The 18,215-nt window shown below is 46.3% G+C and overlaps 1 protein-coding gene across 3 annotated transcripts in view; it reads right to left on the reverse strand.

The window, feature by feature from the left end:
• Positions 1–1,025: 1,025 nt before the first annotated feature.
• ARMC1 (armadillo repeat containing 1) overlaps positions 1,026–18,215 on the reverse strand; it is a 53,825-nt gene continuing 36,635 nt past the window's right edge. For all 3 annotated transcript variants that reach the window (XM_054985319.1, XM_054985316.1, XM_054985317.1), the window contains exons 4-7: positions 15,492–15,681; positions 4,315–4,431; positions 4,155–4,229; positions 1,026–3,259 (exon numbers count right to left, since the gene is read on the reverse strand). In XM_054985319.1, the coding sequence (XP_054841294.1) occupies positions 3,068–3,259; positions 4,155–4,229; positions 4,315–4,431; positions 15,492–15,681 (574 nt within the window). In that variant the 3' untranslated portion in view covers positions 1,026–3,067. The remainder of the gene's footprint in view (positions 3,260–4,154; positions 4,230–4,314; positions 4,432–15,491; positions 15,682–18,215) is intronic.

The raw sequence follows: 18,215 nt of genomic DNA on the forward strand, positions 1-18,215 counted from the left end.
ATCCTAGTGTCAAAGGACAGTGTGGAAAATGATAAGATTATTAGGTCACACTCATCTTTGTGTCCAAAGAAATATATCAAGAGATTCATACAAATATAGAAACATGCTAAAATTGCTGCTCATGCTTGCATAAACACATTTAAGCTATTTAGTAAGTTACAACATTGATAAGAGGCAGCAACACAGCATCTATAACAAATGTTAAACAGGTTACCACCATGGTGTTTTGAGGCATTAGAGGATCAGCTGTAGAGAAAACGAGTTATAGCATGAGAACGCAGATCTGGTTTGGAATGCAATTTCCAAAGGACCCACACAACCTGAAAGGTTTGAAAACCACTTCACTATGAAAAATTAGCTTAATATACATTCTGCTGTGAAAACATGGCAAGAGATATGGAAGGATAGATTGTATTATTATAGTGGGTAGATGGTATTATTATTTGTAATTTACATTATGTACAGTTTGCAAAATATTCTTAAACATTGTATTTACACCACCCGACAATGCAGATGAATATAAAAATGACCTATTTTGAAGATGAAAACAGCATCTGAGTGGATTTATCGATGTCACACAATGAGTCCATGGACCAAGACAGAACTTGAACCTAGGTCCTTCACGCTAAACCAAACTCCCTAGCCTCTAGCTCAGAATGGCTCTTGGAAAAAGGCAGCATCAAATGCCGTGTCACTTCATTAGAAAGTGTGCAAGGGGCCCAAAACTACGGAGTTATGGAAGCCTCATCTACAACAAGCCACAACTCAGAGACTTCCTTCCTGCTAACAAAGCAGCAAGTTTTGAAGTTTTCCTATATGGCCATGAGAGCTTTCATGGGGAAGGGACAGAGTTCTCTGCAAGGAATCAAACTTTAAAAGGCAGGCGATGCCCTTAGTTTCTTCAGGCAATTACAGCCAGAAAAATCTTATTCAGTCTATTATGGACAAACACTTCATTGATCAGTATAAATTCCTACAGTAAATAGCACATGCTTTAAAGAAGGAATTCCAGCAAAAGATAATTTAGTTATATTACACTTTTATTTTACAGTATTCAAAAGCTCTTACAGATACTATAACTGGAAGAGCTGTAATACCAACCAAAAAAAAAGCATACCTACAAATTCAACACACAAGTTTTAATACCTACTTGTACTGAGCCATTAATATCCAAAGGGGTGTATTGTTTAGTAAGTGGATATGCGGCACCGCAAAACTCAATCACAGATGTTAAAACAAAAAAGTAAACATTGCATCCATGGCTATACAATAGGGGGACTTGCAAACACATTTGGTTACTGTAACATTCTAGACAGCAATATGCTTAATACATGTTTAATGCAATACTTGCCTTCGAAAGCCTGTATTCTGTGCGTGTAAACTTTAATCAAATAAACAAGATAAGTTTAAAAAAAGAAAAAAACTAATCTGAAAGTAAGCTCTTCATCTCAAAAAGGACATCAAATTTGAGTGAAAATCTATGGTTGGTTATGGTTGCTTTCTTGCACACTTGTTAAAAATAATGTGAGTTTCTACAGATTAATTTCTATTGCTGTGTGAGGTACAGATTTTTAATGAGCCAATTTTTGCCTCAAAATCATTAAATCACGAATGTAGCTGATATTGTATGGATTGTATCACAAAAAGAAGCACAGTATAGTTAGCAGTTTAGTTTTCTAGAACCTATTTGACCTATTTGAACATTTTGCCTACTGGAACTTTATTTGGACTATCTTTGCGGGGAACTACATAGAGACAAGAAGTGAGGATCCCGGCAGTTTTGGACTTTTATACTGTCCACAGCACAAGAAGGTGAAAGCTGCCTGTTCCGGCATGGGTTTGGTTTCTTCTGTTGAGAGTAGGTTAGTGCACTTCCATGAACAGTTTCATCGTTGACAAGATGTTTACCCTTCCTCAGATGTCTTGCTTTGGCTGGGTTTGAATTCCACTACCAGCATTCCCACTATCCCATAGGTCATGACCGGGGTCACAAGACTGTTACCATATTGGTACATTAGAAAAGCACTCTTCAAAGGCAACAGGAAAACATAGGATTTCCACCAAGCAACACAAGTTTATGGTGGTGAAAGTGTATGACAGTGGCACTGAGGCATCTTAGGCATTCCATATCCACCCAACCCCACTCCCATTTTTTATTTTCAGTTATCAGACTATCTAATTGAACTTTTTTTGATCACCCAATAAGGCCAACATTGCACTTGCCTCCACAGACAAAACTTGCAGCAAGGCACCGCCTGAGCAGAATTGCAATTTTTGAACACAGAGCTTTGAAACCAATTTAAACTGCAGTCCGTGGCATCTGATCACATCTACAAAGTCACAATGGTAATTCCAAGCATTTTCTTACAGCATATTTACTGTATATAGATACATATACATATTTCCATCTGAACTCCTTTTTACTGAAGTTCAGATTGCTCAAGTGGTTATAGACCGACTTTTTTCCCCTGAAACACATTAAGGGCTATCAAGGTCAAGTCTGAAGCATTTCCTTTGCAATGCAGTAAGTGGAATATAAAATCAGCAGCTCTAAACAACATTGAAGAAAAAAAAGATGGCAGACAAAGTGGGGTTTCTCTAGAGTGATTTTTCCAGAGGAAACATAATCAGAAGGCCAAAAAAAAAATCAAGGAAAAAAGGCATTTCACTCCATGCAGACTTAGAACCAATAATTTCCTTGTGGAGATGTCCTGAGATTTATATTGAGTGGATTCTCTGTGAGGCTAAGGAAGAATTTTAACTTAAAGCTTCTTTGCACTCAAAATTTTTGTTTAATAATGGACCCATATTAAAATGTGAGGCAATAAAACATGTATGACTACAGGGATGGGGGAGAGAAAATGAACAAGCCGTGATTTGAGGCCTCCATCCTTCTGACGGGCCTGAAAGGCCAAATGTCCAATAAAATGTAAAACACAGCATATGTTTGTAGTCTAAAACCTTTTTGTGGTAACTTATTGCAAATTGCACTTGGCAGTTCACCAGACCAAAGGAAAATTGTCTGTCCCTGTGTTGGTTTGTGCGGCCCTTCTGCCATAACTCCAAGTCACCAGTAAAAGGATCTGGAAAGAAAGTTTGCAGCCGTGCTCAGCCAGCTGGCGGCACCTTCTGGGTGCGATCCGACACGGGACACTGCTTTGTCCTGCTCTTTTGAAGGGCTTTCATCTTCTGGCAAATATTCTGGGAGGTCTGTATTCTGCTCCACTTCTACAGGAGTATCTTGGAATGGAACCAGCAACTGTTTAATAGGAGTAGGAAACAACAATGAATCACCTGGTTTGTAAAGTCATGATTGTGGCCTTGTTGTTAAAGGCATCTCGGAGTACGCCACTAATGTAATATCTTTTAAAAAGATATTTGAACATATTTTAGATTGTTCTGTTGTTGAAGGTGAAAATTCTATCCATACTTACTTGCGTGTTAGCTTGAACAAACGTAAAGAAATTATATATCTGTTTGCTCAGAAGTGTTTAATGTAGCTATCATATGAAAGGAAGCAAATTTACAGGGTTTTATAAATTAAATCACCAATTTTAATTCTTTGATTCATCTCGTGATGAGCATCTTCCTCCCCCTGTCCCAAATATTGGCAATAAGGTAAAACTCCTATGATGTAGGGCTCTTTGGACCAAGGTCTAATTACCTGTGTAATTAAAGACCGTCCCAGCAGTTACTAGCTAATAAAACTGATTAATTCAGAAGACTGAATACTCTTCTACCAAAAGATATTTAGCACAGAGCAATTAAGGCACTGTATATTTTGTATCTTGGTTCTCTGAAACCTCAAATCCAATTCTCGTTATCTTCTGTTTTGGAATACCCAGTTCTAAAATGCTAAACCTTGCCAAGCATTGTTTAGAAACTTTTAGGCTTACCACATAGAACTGGCATGGAAACCCCACATATGCAGAGGGTTTCTAGGAAATGCTCTGTGTTTGTAAACTCACATCATGACTTCATTACGTAGTAGTAATGCATTCACTGGATTCACAGAAAAGATAAGTGAAGCCCATGTCTGTATGGAGCATCCTGCATATAGCCACTGAGTTTCTATATTCCTTAAACCAATTTGCATTTATTTTTATTGTCAATTCTACTAATAACATGTTCTTAAATTCCAGTGGGTCTCCTACCTCTTCTCCACTTTCATCTTTCACAACTTGCTGGGCTTTCATAACTTTGGTTGATGCTATTGCCGTTGCCAATGCCTGCATAGAAAAAAAGAAGAAGCAGAAAATAAGAGCAGGGTCCCAACACCAAAGAAAGTGAAAGCCAGCCACGGTAAACACTCACCTCCGCTTTTAGGTCTGATCTGATTCGCACTACACATCTTTGAACTGCCATTTGAAAAGTAAAACTGATAACTCCTTTAATTTTCAACAAGGCCTCTTCACACAGGTTCCGCCGAGACTAAAAATTGAGAGATAGTAATAATTAGAGAGATCACTTTGCATGCAAGACAACGTATTCAGAGAAGAAAGTACCACAACACACAAGCAAAATGCCATTTTTTAAAAAGTAAATGTAGACTTGCTCTGAATTTTTTGTGGGGAGAAAACTTATCATTTTCTACTTAAATTCTGAAGACAAAACAGGATGGAATCAACTGTGAATAATGAGGGGAAAGTGCTGAAAAGCAAAGGCTGCCTTTCTCCGTATGATCAGCTAAACAGTCCCCTGTGGTTAAGTTCTGACTGACTCAAATGCTCATTGATGAGCAGTTAGTGTTTAAGTTGCTATTTATCAGACACCTTGCATCCATACTGACTGAATGCATCAAAGCAGCTGTTGTATCCTTTAGCTACTTCATCTGTGGCAGCTCATGAACATCACCACACTGCACAAACCGAACATTGATTTCAAAGGAAAATGTCTTCTCACAAAAACACCCACCAATGTTATGCTTAAAGCAAGCGACAATGCCTACTGTGCAACAACGCCACATTGACCCAAGCTAGCTTGTACCTGCTCAGCATTATCCTGGCATGGCTTTAATGTGTTTATGGTGTTTTAAAAGGCAACAATATACCAATATAGAGCTGGCACAAGGACAGTGCAGCATTAACCACAGTCAGGACTTCTCTGTTACGCATCATCAGCTTGTCAAGGCAAATTGAAACATGCCACACTATAGCTCAGAGCAACAAATCCTATTGTTTTTGAAAGGTAGCTATTTCCCTGGTTTCTGTGGCCATTCACAGGTCAGTATCTGCCCAAATAGCATTCCGAGCCCTATACACCTCTCCATACTAAGTTAGTGACCAAGCCAGTGTTTATCCTAGAGGAGGCAGAGGGTGAGCTAAGACCTTTCCCATGGCTTTCAATCAGCCTTAAATTGATCATGTTACTAAGCAAACTACAGAGTGGGATCCAGACTAACTTGGCAATTTCCCCTCCCCATTTTTATATCATTCCTCATGTGGAGCTCTCTAAATGTTTAGAAAAACAACGTACTAAATTCTAACACAGGTTTGCCTTCCAGTAATGCGCATACATGAATATGGAGTGGAAGTTGCCATCTACAATTGTGTCTTTACTTTGATGAGCAAGTGAAAGTATTTTGCAGCTGAGAGAGGAAAAAGCAGTACTGTCTATTGAAGTACACTGCTGAGTATACAGAAAGCTTTAAAAAAACAGGGTTAACATACCTGTAACTTATGTTCATCGAGTTCTTCTGTGCTGACACACATGGGGACTGCGCAGGCGCAGGCCAGCCGCCGGAGAATTTTCTAGAGCTTCCATGGCTCCGAAGGGGCCGTTTGTCGCGCGCCTCAGCGACCGTTTTCCCGCCCAAACGGTCACGTGATCCTCCAGCGACCAACGGCCCCTTCCCTCAGTTCTCCCTTGCCGCCGCTTGACCAACACACCTCAGCCATAACACCTTAAAAACACCAATTTCCGTTACAGCCATCACATTATTGTGCATTGGAGTTCACAGCGGGGTAGGAGGGAGGGTTGTGTGTCAGCACAGAAGAACTCGATGAACATAAGTTACAGGTATGTTAACCCTGTTTTCATCTTCGTTCTTCTGTGCCTCCACACATGGGAGTGTACCAAGCTTCACACAATAAGGAAGGCGGGGGTGAAGTCCAACACAATTTTATTAAGCAAACAAGAACAACAATAAATAGATATGCCTATATACATCTATGTAAAGATACTGTGTAAGGACACATAAATACCCAATATTTACATATATACACACCCCCAGGTACATATATACACACTTTCACTCAAGGGTACCCAACAGGTACGCCAAGAAAGTCATACCAAAACTCCCTCAGGAAAAGAGGGAGTGTAAGACAGCCTTGGCCACAGATACATCCTGCTCCGCATTGACATCAACGGCGTAATGCCTGACAAAGGTGTCTGCAGAGGACCATGTGGCTGCTTTACAAATGTTAACCAGGGGCACCCCCCTGAGGAGTGCCGAAGAGGATGCTTGGGACCGCGTGGAGTGGGCTCTGACATGAAGCGGGCAAGCCACCCCTGCCAGGGAATAGGCCTTGCTAATGGCCGTCACAATCCACCTAGACAGGGTCTGTGAGGAAGCCCTGTTACCCTTGTCCTTGGCCCCAAAACATACAAACAGGTGAGGACAGGTGCGGAATCCCTTCGTCCTATCCAGGTAATAGGCTAGGGCCCTCTTCAAGTCTAGGGAATGAAGGGCCTTTTCCCCTTTAGAGGAAGGTTGAGGAAAGAACGCAGGTAGTGAGATATCCTGCGAGAGGTGGAAGGCGGACACCACCTTGGGCAGGAACCCGAGGCAGGGACGCAGGACCACCTTGTTGGGATGAAACACAAGAAAGGGAGGGTCAGACCGCAGTGCAGACAGCTCACTGACCCTTCTGGCCGATGTGACGGCCACCAAGAATGCTACCTTGTAGGATAGCATATCCAAGGGGCATGTAGCCATAGGTTCAAATGGAGACAACATGAGACGTGAGAGCACCAAAGACAGTGACCACTGAGGCACTGGCGCCGACACAGGCGGGTAAAGATTGTACATGCCCTTAAGGAACTGGCGGGATCGTGGGTGAGAAAACACCGTAGCACCCTCAACACGGGTGTGAGCAGCTGATATCGCTGCCAGGTGGACCTTGAGGGAGGACACCTTCAAACCCAGGCCACGCAAGTGGCACAAATACTCGAACACAACCCCCAAGGGACTGCTGTCAGGCACCACCCCTCTGGCAAGTGCCCAGAGCTCAAACCTGCGCCACTTGGCCGCATAAGCGCGCCTAGTGGATGGCCGACGAGCATTCAGGAGGACCCTCTGCACCTCGTCAGTAAAGCCTATCGGGGAGGAACGATCCGCCAAGCCGTTAGGTGCAGCTTCTTGGGATCGTGGTGGACTAGGCTCCCGTTTAGGAGAAGGTCTTGCCGAGGGGGCAGACTCACATACGTCCGTTGGGACATTCGCAGGAGCTTCGGGAACCAAACCTGCCGTGGCCAGAAGGGGGCCACTAGGATGCAGTCCGTCCCGTCCTCCTCTATCTTGCACAGGACCCTGGGAATCAAGGGGAACGGAGGAAACATGTAGTGCAAGCCCTGCGTCCACGTAAACTGGAAGGCATCCCCAATAGAGAGGGGGTCGCTCCCTGCCCTGGAACAGAACGTGTGGGCCTTGGTGGTTGCCGCAGTGGCGAACACGTCTATCACTGGATGACCCCACATCTGGAAGATCGGCCCAACGCACTCTACGTTCAGTTCCCACTCGTGGTCCAGTAAAGGGACCCTGCTGAGGGCATCTGCCCGGGCATTGTCTGACCCAGCCACGTGTATAGCACGGAGCGACACGCCGTTCTTGATAGCCCACTGCCAAGTGAGTGTGGCTTCCCGGCACAGGGCCATGGACACTGTGCCCCCCTGCTGATTCACGTAGTACATGGCAGTCGTGTTGTCCGTCTGCACCAACACCTGACGATTTCTCAGCAGTGCTGTAAGAGACACAAGTGCGAAACGAATGGCCCTTAGTTCAAGCACATTGATATGGAGGGTCTTTTCCCTGTCAGACCAGACATCTTGCACAGACACATCACCACAGTAAGCCCCCCATCCCAACAGAGAGGCATCAGTGGTAACCGTGATGTCATGGTGTTGATACCCAAAAGGGGTCCCCTTAAACAAGTTGTCATCAGACAGCCACCAGTCCAAGGAGGAGAGGATGACCCTCGGGATAGAGAATTTGAGGGACGGAGGGTGCAGCAGAGCATCGTACCTCCGCACAAACCAGTTCTGGAGAGGGCGCATACGCAGCCTAGCGAAAGGCACCACAGAGGTGGCCGCTGCCATATGCCCTAGTAGGCACTGGATAGTGCGCACAGACTGGAATCGGTTCCTTTTAAACATGGACACCAGACCCCTTAGGGACCGAGCCCTCTCCAAGGGGAGCAGGGCCTTACCCTCCACAGAGTCTAACAGTGCGCCAATGTAGGACACCTTGCAGCTGGGCACCAGTTTGGATTTCTCCAAGTTCACCAGGAGCCCCAGGCGTTGGCAAGTGCTAAGTACCAAGCCAATGTCCTGCACCAGCCTAGACTCCGATTCAGCCACGACGAGCCAGTCATCGAGGTACGGAAAGATGGTACAGCCTTCTTCCCGCAGGAAGGAAACCACAGGGGCCACACATTTCGTGAACACTCGTGGGGCAGTGGACAGGCCAAAGGGGAGCACCTTATACCGGAAAACCCTTTGCCGGTAAACAAAACTCAGGTACTTCCTGTGCTCCTTCCGTATGCCCACGTGAAAGTATGCGTCCTTTAAGTCAAGAACCGCAAACCAATCCCCTTGCCTCAGTAAGGCGATCACAGCCGCCAACGTAACCATTTTGAATTTGGTCACCTTGAGGAAGGCATTAAGGCCCCTCAGATCTAAAATGGGACGTAAGCCCCCATCCTTCTTAGGGACCAGGAAGAACCTAGAGAAGAAACCCTTTACAGAGTACTCATAGGGCAATTCTTCCACAGCACCCTTGGCCAAGAGCGACACGATCTCCGCATCCAGCTCGGCCATAGTGTTATTGACAGCTGTCAGGGGTGAACTGCATCTAGGCAGCTCAACAAACTCCAGCCCGTACCCCAGTTCAACAATAGTTAAGACCCATGAGTCAGATGTTATTGACTCCCACTCAGAGAGGAGTGGACTAAGTCTGTCCGAAAAGTTCGGGGATACGGCTGGCGCGACCCGTCAGTACTGCCTCCCGGCGCCCTGCTGGTCTTTCTGCTGGGCCGGTTGCTGTGCCTGACGAGGCTTGAAGGGCCGACGCCTCCTCTGCTGTTGTGCGGGAGGGTAAGGCCGCTGCTGGTAGGCAGGATACTGATGGTAGCCCGGCCGCTGCTGTTGGTATCTGCCCTGGTAGTGGTAAGGGCCGGACCGGGGAGCGTACCGTGACCTGGAGGAGGGCTTGTCCGCTGGAGCCAGACCCAAGGACCGCGCCGTCTGCCTGTCCTCTTTTTTCTTTTTCAGGGTCTCGTCGGTCGATTTGGAGAACAGCGAGTCCCCTTCAAAGGGCATGCTCTCCACCCTGGAACGCACCTCCTGGGACAGGGCCGTAGACCGCAACCAGGAGTGGCGCCTGAGGACCACCGCCGAAGCCATCCCTCTAGCAGCAGTGTCAGCAGCGTGGCTCCCAGCGTTCATTTGCTGTTTAGACAGCCGGACAGCCTCTGTTTGCAGCAGGGACACCACAGCCTTCTGCTCAGGAGGGAGGTCCCGGGTATAGGATGCCAACTTCTCCCAGAGGTACAGCTGGTACCCTGCCATGATGGTCTGGTAGTTGGCAATCCTCAGACCCAGCGAAGCGACGACGTACTGGCGCCTGCCCATGGCATCAAGCTTCTTGCCCTCTTTATCGGCAGGCACCGAGGAGTGACCCGATCGTCGGGGGTTGAATTCCTCTGTGACCAAGGAGGAAGGTGGAGGGTGTTTCACCAACGCCGGCCAGGTGCCCTGCTTAATCTTGTAAAGCTGCTCGATGCGCTTGGATGTTGGAGGTTGATCACAGGGCACCTGCCACACCTTCTCCACAATCTCCTCAATACCCTCGAGCATGGGGAAGCCAACGTACGCCGGATTATCCCCATAGATACGTTTGAGGAGCTTGTCCTTGGTCTGGGGAACTGCCGAAGAGATGTCCATCTCGAGAGCCTTGGCCATCCTTGCCATCTGGTCGGCGTAGATGCGGAGGTCCTCGAATGGCGAGTCCGCAGATGGCACTAGCTCCTCAGCCGGCGATGGTTCGGACCAGGACTCCGACTGGTAGCCGCCAAAGCTCTCCCCATCCTCCTCATCGGAACCGAGCTGGGATTCCGGAACCTGGAGCGGAGGGGGAGCCCACGCCGACCTCGATGTCGAAGGCCTCGGTTCCGACACGGAGAAGCCCGCAGGTGCCCCCTCCCATTGGCAACGGTATGGCGAGGGGAGGTAGGAAGCCTGCCGATGCCGGGATGCAGTGGACCGGACTGATCGGGCACTGTCCCCGGAACCATGCCGCTCACGACTGACCAGAGGTGGAGACGGACGGACAGGCGACGGACGGCTCCGACGAGGAGACGGGCTCGGTTCCAGCCTCGGCGACCGAAGGGCGAGCGATGGTCGGCTCCGACGGTGCGGGCTCGGCTCCGGCCCCGACGAGAATTCTGCGGGCACCGTCTCGAAGGCCATCGGATCCGGCACCGGAACGGAGATGTCTTCTGGCTCCGGAGAGCCCAGATGAGGAGAAGGCGTGTGAGGAAGCACGATGACCTCCTCCTGAGGAGCGGGACGCGGCGACCGATGGTGCTTGGTCTTTTTCTTCTTCTTCGGTGGTTCCGAAGAAGACCTCGGAACCGACGCGCTCCTCGCCTTCGAAGGGGACCTCGGCTTCGACCTCTTAGACTTTATCGGAATCGATCCGGTCGTCGGTTCCGATCGGGGACTCGGTACCAGGATCCTCGGTTCCGAAGCTGGTCTCGGATCCGACCTGGTAGATGACGCGCTACGGGGCGGCCGCACCGGTCCCTGCGCTGGAGAGGCCGCTCTCGACGCCGAGGTACTCGGGGGACGCGGTTTCGACCCCGACCTCGCGGAGGCCACTGAGCCAGCTCTTGAATGCCGTTCGGCAGAGGGGCTAGGGCCGGCCTTAGGGGAGGGCAACGGAGCGCCTCCGGACACGACCTTCTGCCACAGGGAGGAGTTCAGTCGGGCCTTGCGCTCCTGCCGGGCCTTGCTGGTGAAGCCCTGGCAAATCTTACAGGCCGTCACATTATGGGTCTCCCCCAAACAGAACAGGCACAGTTCATGGCCATCGGTCTTGGCCATCTTCGTGTGGCATTGGAGGCAATGCTTGAAGAGAGCCTTTGAGGCCATCTTCAGGGGCACGCGAAAGGAAGGTCAAAAACAGTCCGAGTCAAATTACCGAGTCCACAACAAAGTCCAAAACGAGATCCGAAGAATAGTCGAGGTCACGAAGTCCGAAGTCAAAAGCCAAGCAATCAGTCAGAATAAAGCACGAAGCACAAAAAAGCACAGAGCAACGAAGCTCACGTTCTCTCCAAGCGGCGGCAAGAAGAGAACTGAGGGAAGGGGCCGTTGGTCGCTGGAGGATCACGTGACCGTTTGGGCGGGAAAACGGTCGCTGAGGCGCGCGACAAACGGCCCCTTCGGAGCCATGGAAGCTCTAGAAAATTCTCCGGCGGCTGGCCTGCGCCTGCGCAGTCCCCATGTGTGGAGGCACAGAAGAACGAAGATGAAGGAGCGGATTCAAATGAAAATCTGTTCCATTGTTATTACTGTGAAATACTTGATGGAGCCCAGCTTTCTGCTGTGGACAAACAGATGTCCACGGTGGCTAGAACAGCAATTTTCTATCTTCACCGGGCCTGACAACTTTCCCCATATCTATCTCAATCTGACCTTGCCACACTGATCCGTGTGACGATCACCTCTTGTTTAGACTACTGTAACTCACTCTACATAGGGCTATCCTTGAAGATGCTCCAGAGACTTCAGGTAGTGCAGAATGCAGCTATTAGGTTGCTGACCAAGTCACTATGGTCAGATCATATAACACCAATTTTGAAGCAGCTGCTCTGGTTACCAATTAGCCTCCAGATCCAATTCAAGGTATTGGTCCTTACCTTTAAAGCCCTTCACAGTCTAGGACCCTCATACCTTCGGGTCTTCCACTCCCATTATGACCCCTCCCCTGGCCTGCTTCGTTCATCTTCGCAGGGCTTGCTGGTGGTTCCTGGCCTCAGGGTGGCCAGACTTTCTTTTACCAGAAAGAGGGCCTTTATGATTGTGGCACCCTCCCTTTGGAATACATTGCTGGAAGGCACTCATGCTTAGCAGGACCAGTTGATGTTTTGGAAACTCTGTAAGGCAGAATTTTTCTTGCGTGCTTTTGCTATTCTTCTGTGAGGCAGAGCAAATTGCTGCGCATTTTATCGACATGCAATTTTTATGTTATTCACAGGGTTTTATAGGCTGGGTTGGGACTAGAGTGGTTTTTAATTATTGTATTAGGTTGTTTTATTGTGATTCTATTGAATATTATCTTTTTGTATTGATTTTAACAGTCGTAATTGTTGTGAACTGCTTTGAGATCTTAACTGAAGAAATGCAGTATAAAAATTGAATAAATACAAATAAAAAACAGGAGATTCCCATTACTGTTTTCTATTGTTTTTGTCTATATTAGCCTATAGCAGAATTCCTACTAGTACAGACTATTAACACAGTGCCTGCACTTGAAAGTCAAGGTGATTTATAAACACTGGGTTGGATCCAGTGCAAAATTTCTGCTTGCGCTAAAGTTCTTGCTCCACTGGAAACAAGAAAAAGACTGCGGCAGCTGTTTATGTTAAAACAGACTTATGCAACCAATTTCGTGACACTGTAACACAAAGATGAAAGCACTAAGTCCATTCGTGTTTCCACTTGTGTATCACTGAATCGAAGCCATAATGTTTTGTTCACCTTACCAGTCTAAGGAAATACAAGCTAGCATGAATCATTCTTCACCACTAGGAAAATAGAAGTTTTAAACATTTATTAAGCACTTCGAAAGCTGGACTCACTCAGATTTACTGCAGGTGAAAAGGGAAATAGAAAATCCCCTAGCAAAAAGGATATGCTGGGAATCATAGCAGCTGCATGAACAAAAGGGATGTGCAACTGAGGCTGGAGTAAAGAGGGGAAATTAGGGGAAACTTAGAGAAGGCTGGCCGGATCCAACCCAATGCTTTCTCTCCACATTCTTGCAAAAGTTTATTGCTCTGAATTAAATGTGTCTTTCATGTCTTACTTTATGTCACCAACTACAAACAAACATGTTTACCATGACATGAAGGAGTGAAATTGCAAGGCTCTACATTAGCTCTGTTCAGGAGAGTATACAGACTGCCTTTAGGTGTGCTGACCTTAGACTATTTACATTGAAACGTGTACTTAAACTGGCAGGCAAAAAAGAAGCAGGCAGCATTTTTTTGGCTTTTAGACAAGCTTTAAAGACAGTGATGGGCAAACAAATGAGCTACCAAGTCAGGAAAAAAAACAGGGGCAATCTATTGGAACTGATTAAAACTAGGTTAAGAAAGAAGGGGAAATGGGGGGTGGGGGTGGAATAAGAGGTAATTGAGGAGGAGTGCATATTATGCAGCCAACTGACTTTATTGGAGGAGCCTGGATCTATACAGACCTAACTGGCTTACTTAGCAAAAATGTAAGCCACAGCAGATCAGGTTTGATCATTTAAAATGGCTACAAAAGTGAAACGTGGAGACCTCGAGGCACTTGCGGGAGAGCATGCTCCAACTGCCTTACATGCTGTTTGGCAGCTATAAAAAGGCAAACATGGCCCTGGGGTGTTATCTACAGGGGAATAGAGGATAAATTTATAGAAGTTATTCTGACACTGCATAAAGACTCCACTGAGACCTCATTATCACAGCAGTTAGCCGATAGCCAAAGAAATCTCAGACAATGAGGCAAGATGTCCAAAGAAAGGAAAATAGAAAAGGGACCAGCTAAGAAAATTCAACATTTCCTTAGGACTGAATTGAGAGAGGATGATTTTGAACATTGTTTGTTTGTAAAAGGAAAACATTAATTTTTGCCTGATCACCTGGCTATAACTAAATAACCATGTCAATTCTAACATGGAAAAAGTGCCAAGACCAGAAGTGAATGAAATTGACAACATTGGTTGCTTAATATCCCAAAAGCAAAATACACACACTAAGCACAATCTCGAGTATGTTTAATTAATTTATTAAATTTCTTACCCGCCACCCTGTGAACGAGCTCAGGGCAGATAACAACATTATTAAATAACAATAATAAATACAATATAAATACAAGTATAAAACTCAGTTTGAAAACCATAAAAACATATCCAACAGCGGCAAAGATGTTAAGACTATACACCTCTTCAGCAATCAGAGCGGTTAGGGCAGGCAGGACAAAGATGTTTCAGATAGCAACAGACCAAGGCCACAGCAGAGAGGCAGACCAGGTAGTCCACCCAGACCTCAACCACCGCCATAGGCCTGGCGGAACATCTCCATTTTACTGACCCGGTGGAACTATAATAAGTTCTGCAGGGCCTTGAAAGAAAGCCCACCAAGTTCAGCAATGTTTACTGTTAGGTAAGCATGATCAGCACTGTGGCCTCAGATACATTTATGGACTTTCTAAAACAAGCCTCCTGGGACAATTTGCATTATGTATCAAAATCAAAAAGAGTCCAGTAGCACCTTTAAGACTAACCAATTTTATTTTATTGTAGCATAAGCTTTCGAGAATCAAGTTCTCTTCATCAGATGCCTGATCCGAACTGGTCAAATACAGAAGAGGAGGGGAGGGGAAAGAATGGGACATATATCACAAGAGGACAGGATGCAATTAGTGTGAAGGCAATCAAAACATTCCTTTGCTTGTAAATGTAAACATCTCCTTTTGGTGTGGAGTCAGTTTGCCGTGTTAGTTTGCCGCAGTGAAGGTATCCAATTCCTATGTAGTATAAGCCCTCGATAACCACAGCTCTCCCTGCCAGCTGCATCTGACAAAGAGAACTGTAAAACTCTTTCTATGCATTTCTGACACTAGAAAAACTTGTAACAATCTGTAATACATATAATCATATTTAATGGACTGGATCCTGCCTAGATTATAATGGATGTGTTGAGGGAGTGTTGATTAATTCTTGTGGCAGCCCAAGATACACCCTGAAATGCTGCACCTGGGGGATGGGGAGGCAGGCAAACCTTAAGGGGGAAGTTAGAGGTCTTCTGTGGGAGAGGACTGGCAAAAATCACCTTCCTTTATACCTGCGGAAATTTAGATTGCAGCCGATGCCTTTCATGTTTAATACATAGCATTCTCAGTACTACACAGACTTCTAGGTCATTTGTTTGAGACATGCAAATTGAAAACATGCAAAATAAAAAGTGTGAACAGCAGGTCAAAAATACTTGTGAATTCCTTACCGAATCATCAAGACCATCTATGTGCAGAACCACGGTTTTAGCACGCTTATTTGTACTTCCCAGGAAAAACTGAGCTTTCCGGCGCCGAGAATTCATCTCATTGACATTGTCCATGTCTGACATGCTGGAAGACTGAAGAATTTCATAGATTTCTGAAGCTAACAATTTAGTCTCCCCTGGTGTTGTGGTCCTATGGTAAAGCAAATTGAAAGTTTTATGAATTTACCTTTGCAATTCTTTTTTCCAAAGAAGTGAAAATGCATGAAGCAAACGTAAAAAGTTATTCATATGTTTTTAACAGAAACATCGCTCTGACAAAGTGTTGCTTTTGAGATGAAATTAGGAACGAAAACTAGAAGGTAATTTTACATACTTATCTGATTGCTCTTTAATCCTACTATATAAACTGGTAAGCGTCTTCCGGATGATTCACTTTCTACCCTGGTGCGCCACTAGAGGGCGCTGCTGCAGAAGGAACCCCAAATGAGGCAGCCTGTCCCTCCAGAGAGCATACCATGGCAGGAAGCCCAGACTGGGATCAGGTGCAGAGCACGCAGCAAGGCCTGCCCCCTGCCAGCACCCAATTGGGATCAGGAGCGAAGCAGGTGGCAATGCCCACCACCCACCTTCACCAGCAAATGATATCATCAATAGCCCCATTAGTGTGGAGCCTAAACCTACTCCCAACAGCCCAAGCAATAGCCTGACCATACTGGCATAACTCCATCCTGGGTTCTCTTTTTAGTCACAGTTATGGCAGTTGCGGATCTTCAGATGGTGACTAAGCAATGAGTTTTTCCTTGTAATGTTATTGAGTATCACAATTACTGGGAAATACGTACAAGACCCTTCTTCAGTCATTAAAGTGTGCATCAGTTGACAGACGTATCTAGAGGCAAAAACATTTTTCTCTCAGCGTAGCTGTAACCACAAAAAATCTGAGGAGGGGATAAAAAAGACAACCGCTTGTCCTGCTATTGTTCCATAGGTCCTGATCTTACCTGCAATGCTGCCATTCTGGCCTCTTTCACATATACTAACATCCAGGGCTCATTTGGAGGGGGAACACGCCAGAACGGCTGCACATATCCTGCTTTCAGATTCCTTTTCCTCCCCTCTGCCTCCCCTCCAAGGGGTGTGGGGGGGCGAGAGAGTGAGTGAGCGAGTGCAAGCTGGGCTGCTGGGCCAGGATCTCCAAAGGAGGCTAAGCTGCTTCAATTCATTCTGCTGCTTTATTTTCATTTGTGTGTGTGTGTGTGTGTGTGTGTGTGTGTGTGTGTGTGTGTGTGTGTGAGAGAGAGAGAGAGAGAGAGAGACAGACAGACAGACAGACAGACAGACAGACAGACAGACAGAATGTAAGCTGGGCTGCTGGGCCGGGATCTCCAAAGGAGGCTAAGCTGTTTCAATTCATTCTGCTGCTTTATTTTCATTCGTGAGTGAGAGTGGGTGGGTGGGTGGGTGAGTGAGTGAGTGAGTGAGTGCGTGCATGCAAGCTGGGCTGCTGGGCCAGGATCTCCAAAAGGAGGCTAAGCTGCTTCAATTCATTCTGCTGCTTTATTTTCATTCGTGAGAGTGAGTGAGTGTAAGCTGGGCTGCTGGGCTTGGATCTCCAAAGGAAGGTAAGCTGCTTCAATTCATTCTGCTGTTTTATTTTCATTCATGAGAGTGAGTGAGTGAGTGAGTGAGTGAGTGAGTGAGTGAGTGAGTGAGTGAGTGAGTGAGTGAGTGAGTGAGTGAGTGAGTGAGTGAGTGAGTGAGTGAGTGAGTACAAGCTGGGCTGCTGGGCTTGGATCTCCAAAGGAAGGTAAGCTGCTTCAATTCATTCTGCTGTTTTATTTTCATTCATGAAAGTGAGTGAGTGAGTGGGTGGGTGGGTGAGTGCAAGCTGAGCTGCTGGGGCTGGCTCTCCAGAGGAGGGTAAGCTGCTTTGAGTTCATCCTGCTTTATTTTCAGGAAATACCTGGAGATTTTGGGGGAAAGGGGCCGGAGGGGTGGGTGTTGCCTTCTGACACACTTCTGGTGATGTCAGGGTGTGTGGCAAATGCTAATGAGATATGCTAATGAGTTATGCTAATGAGTTCCTGCAGTTTTTTCTACGAAATGACCCCTGCTAACATCACCTGCTGTCCCTCCCCCTTTTAAAAACAGCATCTCGAGCAATCTTTCACTCTTGATTCCAGCAGGCTGTGAGGAAGGGGATATATATCAGAGCTTTCATAGCTTTGTATTTTGCATGGAAGACTGCTACATTTCTAACATCATTTAGACAATGATGTTAGAAATGTAGCAATCTTAATTTAATGGATGCCTGAAGAGAGAGCTTGTGCCACAGTTGCCATCTCTCTGCTGCCCCAATTCACTCTTCTTGTCTTCTCCATAGACTCATGGCACATCAGGGCCCATTATGCCCACAAATTATTATTTTAAACCACATAATTCTTTTTCCCTTCCTGAAAGGTTCTTCAAAATCAAAGTCAACCAGGTTTGACACATGAGTAAGACATTTCCTGAAGAACAGTCACTGATGTGGTTTGCTAGTAGCAGATAAGCCCAAATACAAGGTGAACCCAAAGCTTTCTGCCTCTTTGGCTTCACTGCCCCTTCAGTCTTAAGCCCCATCCCTCTTGATCATAAGCAGGGTCCATAGGATATTCCCAAACACTTTTTGCCAGCTACTTCATTCTTCCCCATCTCCTTTGCATCACCTCTTTAGTTTGCTGC

This window comes from Eublepharis macularius, chromosome 7 (genome assembly GCF_028583425.1).
Source record: "Eublepharis macularius isolate TG4126 chromosome 7, MPM_Emac_v1.0, whole genome shotgun sequence".
NCBI lineage: Eukaryota > Metazoa > Chordata > Lepidosauria > Squamata > Eublepharidae > Eublepharis > Eublepharis macularius.